The 17,075-nt window shown below is 45.8% G+C and overlaps 1 protein-coding gene across 3 annotated transcripts; it reads left to right on the top strand.

Annotated features, from left to right (window-relative positions):
- The first annotated feature begins 5,336 nt into the window (after positions 1-5,336).
- On the top strand, positions 5,337-16,485 carry LOC100651499 (serine-rich adhesin for platelets). Of its 3 annotated transcripts, none has more exons than XM_003400280.3 (6): positions 5,337-6,068; positions 10,423-10,574; positions 10,648-10,738; positions 10,823-10,926; positions 11,131-11,555; positions 11,935-16,485. In XM_003400280.3, exons 2-6 carry the CDS (start codon positions 10,460-10,462, stop codon positions 15,427-15,429), a joined length of 4,230 nt encoding a protein of 1,409 aa, XP_003400328.2. In that variant the 5' UTR covers positions 5,337-6,068; positions 10,423-10,459; the 3' UTR covers positions 15,430-16,485. The 3 variants fall into 3 exon arrangements, with proteins under 3 accessions (XP_003400328.2, XP_020721857.2, XP_012170979.2); XM_020866198.2 differs by lacking the exon at positions 5,337-6,068 and adding an exon at positions 6,529-6,671; XM_012315589.3 differs by lacking the exon at positions 5,337-6,068 and adding an exon at positions 8,423-9,548.
- Positions 16,486-17,075: the final 590 nt, after the last annotated feature.

Here is a 17,075-nt window from a genome sequence, read left to right on the forward strand (position 1 = left end):
CGACCCTGTCCCTGCGCATCGTGTGCTGCAGCCTATCGAGGTAATCGCATCTTTCTCTCTCTAATAACTCGCTTCTCCTTCTTTCTCCCTGATGCTCTTCCGATTTCGGTCTCCCTCTTTTCTTCTCGCACCCTGTGGCCCCGGTCGGTCGCACTAATGCCGCCACCTCTTCGATCCCTCCACCGAATCTGCCGTTCCGTCGCGGCCTGCCCTTGTCGCCCTCCGTCCCACCGAGCTATCCTTTTACTGGCTTCTGTTTGCGCGTACAAACTTGCATCGAACACGAACAAAAGAGAGAGAGAGAGAGAGAGAGTGAGGGGAGAGGGAGAGAGGCGAAAGAAAACGAAAAAGGGAGACGGAAATACCCGACGAGGGGTGGATGAACAGAGAGGCGGCCGAAGGAAAAAGACAGAGGGATAAGAAGGGGAGGATAGGTAAAGTAAAAAAAGAAAGCGGGGAAAGCGCAAGCGAGACGGTACGAATCGGATGTAAACGAAGAGAAAGAAGGATGGCCGTATAGGTAGAAGGGTAGACGAAGAAGGAGAAACACGGAGAAAAAGGGAAGGGTGGGACAGAGAAAGACAGATGCGTCGGAAAAGAGAGAAAACGCACACGCGTATCTGTACGAACGGCACACATAGAAACGGGACGCGAGTGCATGTCGTGTCATCGACTACGAGGGATACGCACACACTCGTCCGCACCCTCCTGCTGCCGAATGTAGTAGAGAATGAATAATGTACCCACGTACAGTCGATGTCAGGAGGGGCTCCAGGGAATGTAAGCATCGGCCCGTCCCCTCCGACGGCTTTGTAGGCCGTTTATCGAAACGGCGTGGCCGTCTGCGACAGGATTGCACGTAGGCGATCGTAGGATGCCGCCGTTCAGGCTGGCGCTGGCACCTACCGCGGACTCGAACGCGTTAACGAATCGATCGATGGATCGTTTTCTTGGCCTTGAAAATGAAAAACATTTTCAGAAGAGCTGTTTTCAGCAAGGTGACTGTTGTTACTCGCAGGACCGATAATCGAAATTTCTACGACGATTTACGGCTGTAAACAGGATCGTTGGTGCGAGGTAAAATTAAGTCAAAGATACGCGGAATATGAATAATTTTGCTAAATCGGCAATATGATAAAATAGGCAAGTTGGATAGAGCAGCCCTGGTTCGCGAAACGTTGCACGAGGGAGTGGCAGAGAACCTTAATGACTCGTTTTCGATCGGCACACGCAAATAGGTGGAGTAGCAGGAGGCGAACGAAGGAGAATCGGCGTCACGCGGCTCCACGAAACACGTGGAAAATTTCCCAAAAGCGTATATCGACCGATAATGCAGCGCAGGCTCACTGGGCATCCTGTATACGTATACCAATGTATATCCTCCGACTAAATGTTGAGATCGGGCCGCCCACGTATCACCTACAGGTTCTATGCACGAAGAAGGGAACGATTCGCGGAACGATCGACAAAGAACGAGCCGAGGAAGCGGAGAAAGGATCAAAGGAAGAGACAGCTACGGAGCCCATCTAGCGGCGTCTCATTCGCTCGTGATTCCAACCGCGTTCCACGGCTAAGCGACCGACCATCCGTCCAAGCACTCCTGGTGGGGATAGCCCTCCAAGGGATCCTTCCAGAGAAAGCTTCGGGAGGAAGCCTACGGCTGCTGTTTTCGAACCATGTATGCCAGAGGGGAGATCTGTAGGGCTTGATGGCTCGAGGGGAAGGGAACGCACACGCACCATGCGAATATTTTTGTCGGCATCCTCCAACTGTTTGGGAAGCGGTAGAAGGGGGAACGGTTCTTAAAGTACACCCAGGGAGTGTCAGGATTGGAAGGTCGATTGCCGTGGTGGGAGTATGCTGTTAGTTGCCTCATAGCTGACTGGTGTAATTAAAAACGCCCGTAATTAATATTTCCTCGTCATCCGAGATTCGTCATCGGTTTTTCACCGGCGATCTCTTCCCTGCAATCCGACTTGCCTCGCGGACTTCTCGAACCTTGACCCTCCGCGAATTTAAAAACGTTCGCGTACCGTAACATCCAGTTGGTGGAATCTTTCTTTCGCTGGAAAGGCGATGCGACGCATCGATGCAGCGTGCACGAATGCGAACGTACTCATTGTTCCGCATAGAGATTAATTATGCATATTGTCACGGTGCATTGAATGCTCGACAAAGACGACGCCGCCGGCTTCGTCTTGATACATCGTACCAGCGTACCTACGTTCTAAACTTTCGAAACGATTAGCTCTTCCGTTCGCAACTTACGAAACCAGCTCTTCGACTACCGCTGTATTACCGCCATTTTGGTTCTCATCGATCTAACCAGCCGAATTCTCCAGTCTTTCGTAACACGTTGCGTAACGTTCGTTTTCCGCGCGTATCGTTCACAAGATGCCCGTCCATTTTATTTTCAAGGTCCGTATCATCGGATCTCCAATCGTTCTAACGATATTGCGAATTCGCATCGTCCTGCTATCGACATCGTCGCCGATCATCCGCCGAAACTGTTACGCGCTGCTGCCGAGCGATACATTTTTCCAAGGCCAACGTCGTCGGATTTTTAACGATGATCTCGAGGATGGTGACGTCTACCGGTGTCCCTGGTGAGACGAAAGCGTTGGCGGATTGAAAGATTATTCGACGGCGCAAGCGCGGCGTACGTGCAAATAGCGAGCTGGTGCACGTCACGGAGATCTGTACGCTGTACTTGCACACGAAGACTCGCATTCGGACACTTAGGTACGCAGATGGCAAAGCAATTCTAGAACCGATATATTTGCATGTGTTCGCGATAATTTATGACCTGTCGCCTGTTCCTGTTCCATGCCGACGTTCGAACCTTCGTTCGTCGTGAGAAAATTGACCCTCCAGAGCAGAAAAGTCGCAAATTGTTAGACCAAACAAGCAAACAACTAGCCGATCGGACCGAGCTATACCGTTATCTCGAGTTTGCTTTCGAATCTTTTCGGTCCTTCGAGACCTCTGCGAGCCAAACTTTGCCTTTCGTCTTCTACGATAATGCGTTCGATCTCGCGCGTGATATCCGATCGAAGAATAAGGCTACGATTATTACCAGAGGACAAACGTTCGGACCAACTGTCGTTCCGACGACCGAAACATCTACAGATCCAAATTATATGCACGACAATCTGTCGGACGTTCGATCGTTCTGACTCTATCCACCGTAACGACAGCTCAAGTCCGAAGAATCAGAGTCGATAATCTTCGTTTATCCGAATGAAATTTTAATCAATGGCCGACTAAATGGACTCGCCTATGTAAGTTGGCGAGTATTCGCTTGTTCGAACGTGGTCCTATTACACGAACGAAATATCATAAGTAGTCGAGAGAATCGGTGGAATCCTGTTATGAAAACTTCGATTGTATAAATTACGAATTATGCGGACCAAGTTTTACTGTAAATGGAAAAGTTACACGAAAGTGTACGAACACTAGGTAACAGTAGATTGCGACGTTTGGACACGATAAGAAAGGGAACGAACGTGTGATTAAATGTTGGCTACGATTAGAAACTAGATTAGATTACGATGCTGACGTACCTGCGTTTGTTTTCGGAAGGGACCAAAATGGCGGAGTTTACATCACAGTAGCGTCAGCGCAGCGGGACAAACATTTCTCGGGTTTCTTATACGGACAGAGAAGTAAACAACAATGAATCAAGGTAAATGGTACTGCCAATTCTGGACAGGCTGTATGAGAAAATTTATTACCGGTCCAGGTAGCACGAAAAGGTATGGGACATTTACTCGTCAATTACCATGCCTGTTGCTGAATTGTAAGCCAGTCTTCCTTTTGTAATTTTTCTCTGCATACTCTTGAAATTATCGTCCCTTAAAACTGTCCCGTTCCTTTTAAACTCCCAGGTCGAGTTATAGCTTTTCCTAAATTTTGTGTCCTCATTTATATGGAGTCGGGAGACAAAGTTGTTAATCGAGAGGTCAGTGCAGGATGAATAAGGCATTTTACAACACTGGCCACTTTTTAAAAGAAAATTGCCCCATGGCAGGCAACGCGTTTTTCCTTTTATTTTCTTTTAACGACGTGCAATTTCAAAGTCCTTGACCGATGGAAGACTGATACTTGGTACGAACAATTTCGGCGCGCTTGGCGCATCTGCGGAAAAATTTTACCGTGACAAACGCGAAAACTCTCATGATCGACGTACACGCGGAGATTCGCGATAGAAACGGTTTCGTGGAAAAAGACAGACAGGTATTTTTACAAATCGGAAATGGACACTGCGTCGTAAAATCTCGCGGAAAATTTAAAATGAAATAAATACCGGGTACTCGAATGACCAACGTATCATGACACTGGGCGCTCGTGAAATTAACATTCGTAATAAAAGTCCATGGGTTTCCTCGTAATCTATCTGGTTTTATCCGGGGGATTGGTGGCCCATTGGTCGGTAGCGCGGCGAGTGCACGCCAGCCGACACTGGTTTTCCAACGTAAACGGGTTTATCGCGCATTTATTCAAACACACGCGGAAATCCATCTGGCCCCGAAGTCTCGAGTACCGATTTCCGTTACTGGTGCGCTGTAATTGGAGGTTACGAGATAGAGGAGAAGGATCAAAGAAGAAGAGAGGCGAAGAATCGGGGCTGGCGAGCCAGGGGGTCGTTTCTGCGATCGCGGTAAAACGAAAGAGAATGATCAGAGAGATACGCGGAAAGAAAGAGAGGAGGAAACGCGTAGAACGTACGAAGAGAGGGGTAGCGAACGAGAAGGGTGAGGTATCGGTGTACGAATAGAGGGGAGTTCGTAACCCGGCTGGTAACGCGACGCGATCCTCGATGGGGTGAAGGGGGAGTAGTCGACTCGTTGGTGTGCTCGGTGTAGTGCACTAGTGTCGGTACGTACCACTCCGTAAGAGAGAGGAGGGGTGGCCAGAAGCGCGCATAGAGGAGTGAAGAGAAAAACGACTCGTACAGGCAACGAGGCAGGCAGGCAGGCAGGCAGGCATGCAGGCAGGCAGACAGGCAGGCAAAGCGGACGAGTCGAGCGAGCCAAGCCGGCACAGGCCAGGCAGGCTAGGCAGAGGCTAGCGAGGCGAACAGCCGAGCAGAGACACGGTGTACTCGCAAAGGGGCAGAAAAGAGTCGAAGCAAGGGAGCGAGACAAGGAGAAGAAACGAGAAGAGGGAGAGAAGAGTAGAGAAGAGAAGAGACGAGTAAAACGAAACGGCAGGCGTAGCGAGGAGCGTGTAGAGCCTGGAGGACAGGAGAGAAAGAGTATGGAGGGGGTGAAGATGGAGCGCAGAAGGGGAGCGCGGCAAAGGGATGCAGGGACTGGCATTGAGGGGCAGGAGAGGGGAAAGGGCATATCCTACTCGGGGTTTCAGTTTAGTTTGGCGTGAGTCGCCGTACAGTTCGGTGTTTTGTACGTTGCTGCGATCGTTTTACGCTCGATGTCGTTCATTTCCGCAGTTTAGTTCCATAAAACGCCGCACGGTGTTCAGCGGCGCCTTTGTACGGACTCGTCGTATTCCTGACTAGTATTGTACTCGTCGTTGCCGTTGTCGTTACCGTCGTCGTCATCGTCGTTGTCTTCGTCGTGGTCGTGGTCGTGGTCGTGGTCGTGGTCGTGGTCGTTACCGTGACCGTTGTGACCGTGCTGCTCGATATCGTATCGTTTGACTATTTTTCTTCCTTACTCCCCCCTCCCCGAGAGCTTGATCAGGCCTGTGCCGTCGTAGTTTCGGAGGCTGGTGTGTACGGTCGGCGGTAAGGTGAAAGTAAATCCCGTCGAGAGCTTACTCGAATGCCAGGGAAGCTGATCGTACGTCGCGAAATCGCGTACAGATCGAGCACGCGACATCGTCGTTGTTGCCTGGACAAGCCGCATCTCGGCTCAAGTAGTGGATATTCGCACCCGAACCTAGTACCAACGTCGTGTTTCCTCTACGCTATCGTTCGACCACCAACGATACGGCATCGCATTGTGTACGTACGCGGCCAGTATGCTCCACTACCATAGAGGATAGCGTTAGCTACTCCGATTCTCGTATGCGTGTTGCCGCACATACGGCTCGCATGCTCGCACGTAAGTACACGCACGCACACTCTATCACCCAATATAGCGCTTTCCACCAAATACGCTTGTGTGCATGTAGACCTACTCGCCGGTTGAATGCTGAGAAACAACAGGGAGAAACAGGGAGGGGAAAGGAGCGAGTGAGACGGAGAGACAAGAAAGAAAATACGAGAGCGAGACGGAGAGGGCGGTTTCCTCCATCTTTTTCTCCCTCCTTTCCCTCTTTTTCTGTCCCGCTCTCGCTCTTCCCCTCCCTTTCTCTCGGTTACTACTCGTTTGCCCCTCTCCTCGTTTCTATCCTCTTGCGACTGTTCCGTCTTTCTTCGACTAGCACGCGCTGTCTTGCTCCCGTACGCCAACTCGTGTATTTATGCGTTTTCTCATATTCGCGCTGCCTCCTCTTTCGTCCTCGACGAAATCGCTCGGTATGCGTTCGCGATACGCGCGACGATGGAATAAACATCGACTCGGTGAACATCGCCGGTTTCTCAGGCGGTTAGCTAGCGCGCGAGAAGAGTATCGGCTCCCTGTTCCGTCCGCCTATTCGCCAACTTTTCTGCCCGCCTTTTAGAACACCAGACCCTAGCCGTACGCTATTGTCCGAAATCGAAGGTAACGGTAAAGCTTTTCACTGAGAAAAAAAAACTTGTCTTGCCGCTTTCGTCGCGGCACGGTCGCATTTGCGATCGCGCGAACCCCTCCGTCGTCTACGATACACGAGGAAACGTGTCTCTACTGATTAATCAGCTGGCTGCCTCGACAACCAGATCGCCGTGAAACGCGGAATACCAAAGCAACGGGAACAATAGGCGGGAAATTCCTGCCGAAGCGACGGATGAAACCAAGTTCGAAGACCTTTTGCTCGAATCTCCCGTTTCGCGGTTCATCAATTAGAAACTTTGTACCGTCGCGTGATCCAACGCAACGCCTATCGTATACGCTGACAAATCGATGGAAAATATGCGATTGCCTAATCGTTTTCGATTCCACCGCGTCTCACGACGAATTTCACAAAGGGAGACGAACGTTCGCGAACTTCGAATATTTCGAGGGGATAGAATTCTTTTTCCCTGGACGACCGGCCGGCCGATCGAATGCCTTTCTTTCGCGATCTCTGTAGACGGTCGCTAGGTTACTTCGAATCACGGTCTTCCGCACAGTAGGGTCGTCGTCTCCCTACTCTCCTTTCTCGGGGTACGAGCCTATACAAGCGACGATAGAGGGATCGGAGAGCAGCTGGGGGTCTAATCTGTAACGCGCGTAACGCCTGATAAGACTACTAAAGTTTTGCAAGAGAAAATGAGAGATCCAAAACGAGGGCACGCTCGTGTGCATTCCGTTGGAAGAACGATCTCTTAACGAGCTTCCTCGTTTTACTTCTTCCAGCACGTCTTACCAACGTGTAACGTGTCGCGAAACGAGTATCAAAAAGGTAACACGGCAAGAAGAACGTTCTGAAAGGTCTTTCGGCGAACGAAGCGTGCAAGTATTCTTATTTTCGTATGAAATATCTCATAGCGTGAAAAAGTATCGAAGTAGTATGGTAAATCGCGACGATCGAAGGGCTCGTTGTAAAAATGAATTTTGTCCGTGTTTGTCTCTTTTTAAGAATACCTACTCTAACGTTTTTAATTTCTGTTCGGAACCCTTTGATTTTCGAATGAAATTTGAATGCTACAGACAAGCTTGAAACGAATTTGTAAACGTATATAGAACACGAGCTTTATCATTTATCATATTGTCACGAGATATTTATTACAGTTCGCACAGATCCACCGAAGCATCTCAACGGTGAATTATTCATCGTATTGCATCATGCTGTATCGATACACATCGATTCTTCATGTAACAAATGTTCGAAACAAATTCGTACATCTTGGAATTAGTTTTATAATTTCTAATTTATCCAAATTGATCAGCCGTCGAACGATTGTGGCAAATAATCATGCCGCAACTTTAAAGGAAACTACAAACTTTCCGATACAGCTCGTAGAACGTTCGAAACTCGAAATGGCAAACATCAGCGTTAAAATCGTCGACGCGTCTATTTTATCTTCGCCGTGTGAAAGTTTCACGATCATCGTCGAATATTAGTTTCGATTCGGGGCGATATTATCCCTCTTGCTATCGCCACTTGCGACGCCATTTGAGAATTTCTCTTCTTACCGAGCAGCTCGATATAAATAGACACCGATATACTAGACACCGCAGAACGCGTGACGTGTAGCCAAGGCGGGCCGATTCGCTATTTAAATAATCTTAATTAATATCCACGGGGATAAATAGACTGGATGCTCGTCTATTTACGATCCTTCTCCTTCGCGAACACACCGCGGTCGTTCGAAGCTCGGAAAAGTCTAATAGCATCTCGTTCGGAAGATCGATCCGATCGTTGTGTACAGGCCTTTACTTAGGCGCGTCCCTTACATTCGCGACACGTGCTGCACTCGGAGAATAGTCGCAACAAAGTGTCCAAGCGCAAACGAAGGCGAACGATCGAACGAGAACTTAGTAGATCCGTGAGAGACTGGCAGAGAACAAGATAAAACGGGAGAAACAGACTCGGAGAATTTAAAGATCCCCTTTAGCTTCTATCTCTGTGACGACCGCGTGAAACGACGTCGTTAACTTGTTGACCGGGGAAGACGAATTGACACGTCGTTCGAATAATATTTTTATCTAGATTTGCCCCGTCTCTTTATCTACGAAGATTTCTTCGATTCGGCTGGTCGTTTCGCTGTTAATTTTTAACAGAGTAATTATAGAAACTCGCGGTTAGGAGACACGCCGTTTAACAGGTTAACGCGCGTAGATTCGCCGTGGCAAACGCAATGACGAGCGACGTTACGAATTGAACGTAATTCTCCGCCATATCGTTCCGTCCTCGAGATCTCGTTCGTACACGGAGACCGGCCAAGACGCTTAGGATTCGCAGAACGATCTGGAAACGAGCGAGGCTAATTTCTTGGCAACGATAGCGATAGCGCCTAACCGACTTATCGCTGGCTCTCTGCGAAATACCACGATATTCGATCAATACGTGCAGGTATTCGACGCACAGGGTGCACACGCGTTTCATTCGCGTGGAAAGGGGCTGCTGTTTGGCGGTTTCACTGCGTCAGGCGGCGAGTGGAAAAACCGAAAGGACGAATTTCTAGACGGGGAGAAAGCACAAGGATAAAACGCACCCGTAGACCTACGGGTGGTTGAAAGCTAAATGGAGGGGACAACGAGGCAACGGGATTCTACCTACCTGAGGAACCTTCGGGAAAGTGGGCTAAACACTGTGACACGGCCCAACCGTCTCCTATGTCATGCGATTTATCTGCAAAACTAGCAAATTATCGTCGTGAACGTTTCGTTATCGTCGCTCACGGATGAGCCAGCTGCTCTTCGAAAGAAAACACCGCATAACGATAAATACATATCGCATTTGGAATTCTAATCTATTTGTTTCGTCGTTCGAAGTACGAGTTAGAGTATAGGCACGTGAGTTCCATTTTAATGGACGATAAATGCTTCTAACGCAGTTTTTCTACGTAACCAAGATTCCCTGTTCTTTTTTTTTTTCGGATAAAAACCATCACGGGTGTAGGATTTCTTTCGATACTTTTCGAGGGAGATTAGCGCGTAACGATAAATACGCGTTCGGGACTCTAGCCCATTCGTTTCGTTGATCGAGGAACGAGGAAGAATGCTCGAGATATATTTCGACGAGAGGAAATTACACATGCTATAGCTTACGAAAGTATTCGAACACTCGTAGCACAACTTCTTACGATCAGCGTTACAAGGAGATCCGACTATAGCGATTATATTGGCAAAGTTTGAAACAAATCCGAAGATGTATATCGCGTTAAACACCTTGCAACTTTTATATTTCCATCTTCAGATCGCTTTCGATCGATATAATAACGTTCGTCGTGTTATCGCGTTAATCGCGTTAGACCGTGTCTCGCTCTAGTAGCGACCAAGTATCGAAATGTCTTACGAAAGTTTTTCATCGCTAATATTTTCAAACGCGTACGTTTCAACGACCCTTTACACAACATTTTTTTCTCTCGCTTCGAGCCAAAATTTTCGACTGTATCGAGATCGACATTTTTTTTGCGATACTTTGGCTTTTCGAAAAACGGTCGGGCACGACGAGTACGTAACGCATTTGGTATTCTAATTTCTCGAGATGACGAGGAAACAATGTCGGCGAGGCGATCTATACGCACACTAGCTTTTTACACGACCAAGATTCTCCTTTAAGATTTTAGCGAATTATAATATTTGTGGATAGAAAGAAGATTGACTTTTTTTCCACGTTGTCGACTTATGTCGAGGGTATTACATGAAACTGTGTTTATCGTTGCAGGTACTATCACCGACAATTCGGTGGCGCAATAAGAAAAATGTCGGGAATGGGTAAAAGGACGTATCTTCGCGAGGTGAACCCCTACCTTATTTGTCCGTTGTGCATAGGATATCTTATAGACGCGACTACCGTCGTCGAGTGTTTACATTCGTGTAAGTAAATTTAATCGAACTGGAATTATATTCTGCGCAACGGATAATGATACGTTGGTTTTTCGCTGTTCAGTTTGCAGGAGCTGTATCCTCAAGCATCTCAACAGGGAAGCTCACTGTCCTTCGTGCAAACATGTTCTCAACAAAGCCAAGCCGAACATCAAGTAAATCGCCGCTTTGATTTCCAAAAATCTCCAAATTCTCTATCCACGAGGATTATTTTTTCACCGAATGATTTTTATTTTCAGGGCGGACAAGGCGTTGCAAGATATCGTGTACAAATTGGTACCCGGACTGTATCACAAAGAGATGCGCAGGAGAAGGGAATTTTACAAAAAACATCCTGAACATGGTAAGATTATTATTCCTTGCGGCTCGATTACGTCGCACGTGTATCTCAATAGCGTCGCGAATTAAAATAATTCGTGGCCGTGTTGCAAAACCGTATCAAAGTCCGCCAAGATTTTTGAAATACACGCGCGTTACGTCTCACGTTTTATATTTACGCATCCTGTATTTCTTGGAGATTATCTTAATATGTAAATGTTTTATACAGCGGATTTAGCGACACCGGAACAACGCGGAGAAGACGTGAGCGGAAGGTTGATCTTCGCTCCAGAAGACGCAGTTAGCTTAAGCTTAGAATATCTACCGCCCGGGGCAGATCCTCTGACCATCCTTCTTAGCACTAACGACGAGACCAACAACTCGAACGCATCTAACAATCAAAGTAATAGCAGTAACAACGGTAATAATAATGTCAATAACAACGGCATCGGCAATCACAGCGCAAATACAACGAGTAACAGGCGCTACCTTCAGTGTCCGGCACTTGTGACTATCGCGCATTTAAAGAAATTCCTAGCATTGAAATACAGCGTCGATATGACGAGATACAACATCGAAATTTGCCATCGACGTGCCCCGCTTCCGGAACACTGGACCCTTATGGACGTCGCTTACATTTACGCGTGGAAAAGGGTAAACTATAGCCAATTTCAATTATCGAATATTTTAACACGTTGGCTGGCACGCTGCAAAATTCACTTCTCTCAAGATGTAAAAATGTGCTCAAGGTACAAAATGATGGTACACGAAATTCGATTTAGTTGCCTCGACCAAATTAAAGCATTAAAACATCGTTCTATATCGATGAAACGCAAACATTCTCGATACGTCAATTACGTTATCTAATAGCCATAATACTTAGAAGCATTTTGTCAACGAGTAAATCGCGATATATTGTGAGAAGCCAGCGTGTCACGTGGCAACGTGTTAAACGTTTCAAAAGATATTTTGTATAGTTCGATTACGAAAATTTCGATTATTCTTTCTTAACGTTTGACAATTTTATTTTTAGAACGCACCGATGCGATTTTTTTACCGAGTAGCGTTGGAAGAACAGAGATTAGAGGCACCTCCTCACGACAGGCCATCCACGCCAGGTTTAGGTGCTAGTTTGCCTCCTGTTGACGCAGTAAGACGGGATGACGATAATTCGCAGAATCCTGAGAACAGTATCGAATCTAAGCCGGAAACAGAGCCTTTGAACAATACCGAGCAGAAACCTGCGTTGGACAATCAGAGCAAAGTCTCGAACGAGAAACCGCGCTCTCCGAATGATCAAGCGCCCGCGAATGAAACCAAGGAAGCGACTAGTAAAGAGCAACAACCGTCGAGTACAGTAACAACGTCGACAAGCACGACGTCGACGACGGTTTCTGTAGCGTCGACAAATAGCACATCGACGACGACGGCAACCGACACGATTGCCTCGTCCACGTCCACGTCCACGTCTACGTCCACGTCCACGTCCACGTCCACGTCAAATAGCGAAACTAAACAAATTAAAACACCTATTAAAATATTGAAGAATCCAGACGGAAGGTACGAAGTCTTAAGGAGTCCGCCAGGTAGTTGGAATTCGAAAGAACAGAATGCTAGGAGTATCGAAACGAAACCATCGAATCCAGAATTTAGTGTCGTGAGTATAGGCAGTGGTCAGAATTCGAACGGAGTGAAGATCACGTTGAAGCAATGTACGCCGAACAATTCGAGTCCGAACAAGCCGAAAGTTATCAGCAACGTGTTACTGCATTGCGGTCAGGTTGACAAAGACAACCCTGATTCGTTAGTGATTCAGCAGCTGCACAGAGATAAAGAGAAACGTCAGACAGAAAAGCAGGAGAAACAAAAGAGGAGGGTAACTTTCGTGGAACGATCTGTCCCTGAGAAGACGGTGACCAGTAACGCGTTAAAGAGTATACAGAAGAAACCAGGGGAACAGCAGGAGAAGAAACAGTTCCTCCAAGGTTTTCAATTAACAGCCAGGGAGTCAGCATCCGAAATGGCTTTAGAGTCTTCCTCTAAGTTTAACGAAGCGAATACCAACAATGAGACGAATGAGACGCGAAACAAGGGCAATGCCGCGCCGAAGAAGGAGGACGGTATAGCGACAGAGACTTTGAATAATGTAAATGAGAACTCAAAGAATAAGAGCAACAACGAGAACATTGGGGTAAATGCGAGTGGTAATGCTGCGAGTGCGAGTAAACGGATTGCAACTATGGCCGGAATTGGCAACGCGCGAGTGAATGCAAATAAACAGTGCGGTGACGTAGATATGTGCACATTTGGATACTCGAAGAATACGAACGTAGGTATGAACATCAACGTAAATAGCAATCCCGCGAAGATGGATGTGTATACGTTTTCCAACGACCCACCGGTAGTTCCCGCGGGAGCTGTGAAAAGGAAATGTCCGCCAGGTCTACCGATCTTCGATATCAAGAGAAAGAAGCAACAGCATATTTCGAGCCAAGCGCCGAAGAAGCAAACTCAAGTACATCCGCCTGCAGTCGTGCAAAACAACGCCAAGTCATCTCGAAAACTTCCAATGGAGCACGTTATTCCGGGGAAACGAGCCACGAACATAGTCGGAGAAGCTGGCCCTAGTCGAGCACCCACGACACCAAGCTCGAAACCTTCGCCGACTCCGGTACTTTCCAACGACACAAGGAATATATTAGACGGTTGCGGATTGAACATTCCTGCGAGTCTCAGTATAACTCTGACAGCGCCAAAATCACCCGCGAACAATGTTGGATTTACCGAACCAAATGATTCCAAAGATAATCGAAAGAATACGCTGGGAAAAGTAAATCCCAGTATAACTCTTAACGATAGATCGGTCGATCCACGAGTACTGAAAGCCTTGAAGACGGGACAGATTAGAATGCCCGCACCGTCGAAACCAAGGCAGCCTAAGCAATCGGAACGCGATGCGAACCAACAACGGCAGGCGTCGTCCGCTAAACGGGAAAGGGACCAGGAATCGAGAGACATTTTGGATCTCAGCGGAGGGAAGAAGATGGACATACATCCGTTGAGAATACCACAGCCAGTGACGAAACTTAAAGCAAAATCGACGATCAGAGAAATGCCAAATATCTCGGATCAGGGACAAGTTGTAACGCTCGTTGGTGGCCATAGATATTATCGTGCGCCACCAGGTTCCTTGACTCCAGCAGCGCATAGAGTGAACGATTGTCCGCTTCCAACGCCTTCGAGAACACCAGTTTACGCTCCTGGATTCTCCAGTCCTTTAAGCAACAGCAGGTACAACACAAATCTTTCATCCGTTTTTCCCAGTCTGCAAAGTCTGTATGCCTTGAGCCAAGCACCGAATCTTCAGCAGTTTCAGACAGACGCAAGGCTAAGGCTACCTCGAGGGACGGACACGAATTCCACCATATCTAACAACGATAATCGAAATGTGAACGCTAATGTATCCGGGAAAAGTCATCTAGCTGCCCAGTGCGCGCCAGTGAAACCGGTAAGATCGTCTGTGGCGCCTTTGGCTGTTGCGATAACTAAACAACAACAACAACAACAACAATCGAACGATAAATCAACATGTATAAACAAATCTGCCTCGAATGAGATTAATAAAACACCTGTGTTTCGCGGTAACGAATCTCTCGACTCCACGGAGTCTGGTCAACAATTGTCCGTCCAAACCAAGTACTCGTCGGCCGCGGAAGCTAATAATCGATACTCGCCGCGAGCTACCAATAACAGTAACGTGAACAATGAAAGCAAAACGTCTACTGAAGCGACTCGTGATTCTAATTTGGAAACTAGTAATGATACGAGAAAGGAACCGGACAATTCGTCACGGCAGACGCCTCATCGCGAAGCAGCCAGTCCAAGAGTATCATCTACGGCTTCTCCATCACCACCACCTGGAGATACTAACGCGAATACGATTAACGAAACTACCAGCGGTCATACCGATAATACGAATACCGCTTCCAATGGAATAGACAATGATATACCTGCACCGAGTCCGACGAAGAAGAACAACGTAGGCGCGGAGGTATCGAGTAGCAAATCGCCTGCTAGTCCAGACTCTAGTTCAGTAACTATCGAAAGTCCTTCCAGCAAAAGCTGCACGACGGTGGAGCAAGGATGTCCTTCTCCCTCACAAACGTCAGATACGGTCAAATCGTCGGAGAATTCGACAAAGGTTGAGAATAACGTCACAGAAGACTCGACGAACGATAACGAAAACAAAGCTTCCACCAAGCAACCTGCCACGAAACAATTGACTTCGGAGATGTTTCAAAAAAGGTTGCTGGCTGCGTTTCCTTCCAACGAATGGGCAAATAATCCGATAGCTGCGGAACATTTAGGCAATTTCTTGAAAAGTTTGAACGCGTCGATCAAATCAGAGAATAAAATGGATAGCAGGGGATCGGAGAAGGTCGAGAGCCAACTCGCGTGCAACGATGCAACGCGTTTAAATAACGAAGTGTCATCGAAATCTCGAACAGACGTTGCCGAATCATCGTAAATACAAGAATTGATTTAAAGATGAATCGAACACTTCCTGTTTAAACGAAGAATACATCAACTACATCACTGCCAGATACCAATGTAATGTTATTGAATGACTCTTAGCGTGGATATGAGTACCAATACCTAATAATTGAAATGCTTTAAGGTCTTATTAGGGGAATGCGGCATACGCATGCCGTACGATACAGGGAAAATACAGCACAGATGCTGGAAATTTTATTTTTTCAAATTTTTTAAGGCCATACATCCCTCAAGAAATTTCATCCATATGTGTAGTTGCTTTGTCGAAACAACAATGTTCCACGAGTCGCTCGATTTCAACTAAAAATATCATTTTAAGTGATTAATGGAAAAAAATATTTTTATCAAATATGATTGGTATTATTCGTAGATTGATTTTATTTCTAATGTGAAAATTGTTCCTACTTCGGTCCATACTATGGTTATCCAAAAGCGCAACGTTCATCAAAGTACCTCGCAATTGTGTAAAAATTCCATGATTCCAAACTCCAAATTCCAAACTCCATGATTGACTACGTGAAATGCAATGCTAATCAGCACAACGAAAAACCGAATAGCTTATACCGAACTTGCTTTCCTATTCGTTTAACAATTATAAAACGTGTACGTAATAAGAAACACAGGGACCGAAATTAAGAAAGAAATAAAGTCGAAGAAACTAGATACAATTATTTGCGTAACGTATGAATGATATCTATGCTGTTGTTATTTCATTATTTACTTTTGAGTTACGTTTTACTATGAGTTATTATTATGTATATGTTGTATAATAATTGTTATGTTATGCGACTGTATTATATTATATATATTATTTCTTTATATGTATATATTTATTGCGCTGATATGTCGTCTTTACAAGATGTGCGCAAAATCCTATTACTTTGTAAGATTCAATTTTAATCGATCGAAAATTCGTGTGAATGTACATCGTTCAAATTTTAAAACACAATGCATGCATGTTGATTTTTAAACGACAAGAAACTGACATGTAATAACAAAAGGATATATCATTATATACTTAAACTAAAAATCGTTGTAGTTCTATTTATTACCCTTCGCCGAAGACTGAACGTGATACGCGTATCAAATACTTTATATTGCGCGGGCATTTTACAACATGGCGTCGCGTAATGATTGTTCGAATTGAATATTTACGATATTCGTACAGATATAAAAAGACACTCTCCGATTCCCGGTGAATATTGCTTTCGTAGAACAATAATAGCACTGACGAGGTAATTGCCCTGCTATAGAAAAATAAACAAATAATATTTAAAAACTTTATAAACTTTCGTAACTTATGAATTTCCAAAGATTTAAACATACCCTCGGTAAAAGCTTTCTCCTAATTTAATATGAAAAGAATACAATATTTTGACTTCTATTTGATATGCAAGTCTTATATTCAATTATATTTTATCCACCAGTATAATTTATATTATATTCTACAACTTTATATTTCAAACTTTCCAAAGCAAGAATCGCAGAAATAAAATATTTCAATGAATTTTATATATTGTAAATTTATTATAACGAGAATGATACGAAACGTATTTTTTAATAAAAATATTTGACAAAGTCGAATAAAGCTTTGGTTGATTACCACAAGTAGACAGTAGC

The sequence above is a fragment of the Bombus terrestris genome, chromosome 13 (assembly GCF_910591885.1).
Source record: "Bombus terrestris chromosome 13, iyBomTerr1.2, whole genome shotgun sequence".
Lineage (NCBI taxonomy): Eukaryota > Metazoa > Arthropoda > Insecta > Hymenoptera > Apidae > Bombus > Bombus terrestris.

Bases quoted from the DNA above. Each gene is read 5' to 3' on its own strand.
- LOC100651499 (XM_003400280.3), top strand. From the start codon at position 10,460: ATGTCGGGAATGGGTAAAAGGACGTATCTTCGCGAGGTGAACCCCTAC. The intron at 10,575-10,647 runs GTAAGTAAATTT...TTCGCTGTTCAG, and splicing joins CGTCGAGTGTTTACATTCGT to TTTGCAGGAGCTGTATCCTC. The intron at 10,739-10,822 runs GTAAATCGCCGC...TTTTATTTTCAG, and splicing joins AAAGCCAAGCCGAACATCAA to GGCGGACAAGGCGTTGCAAG.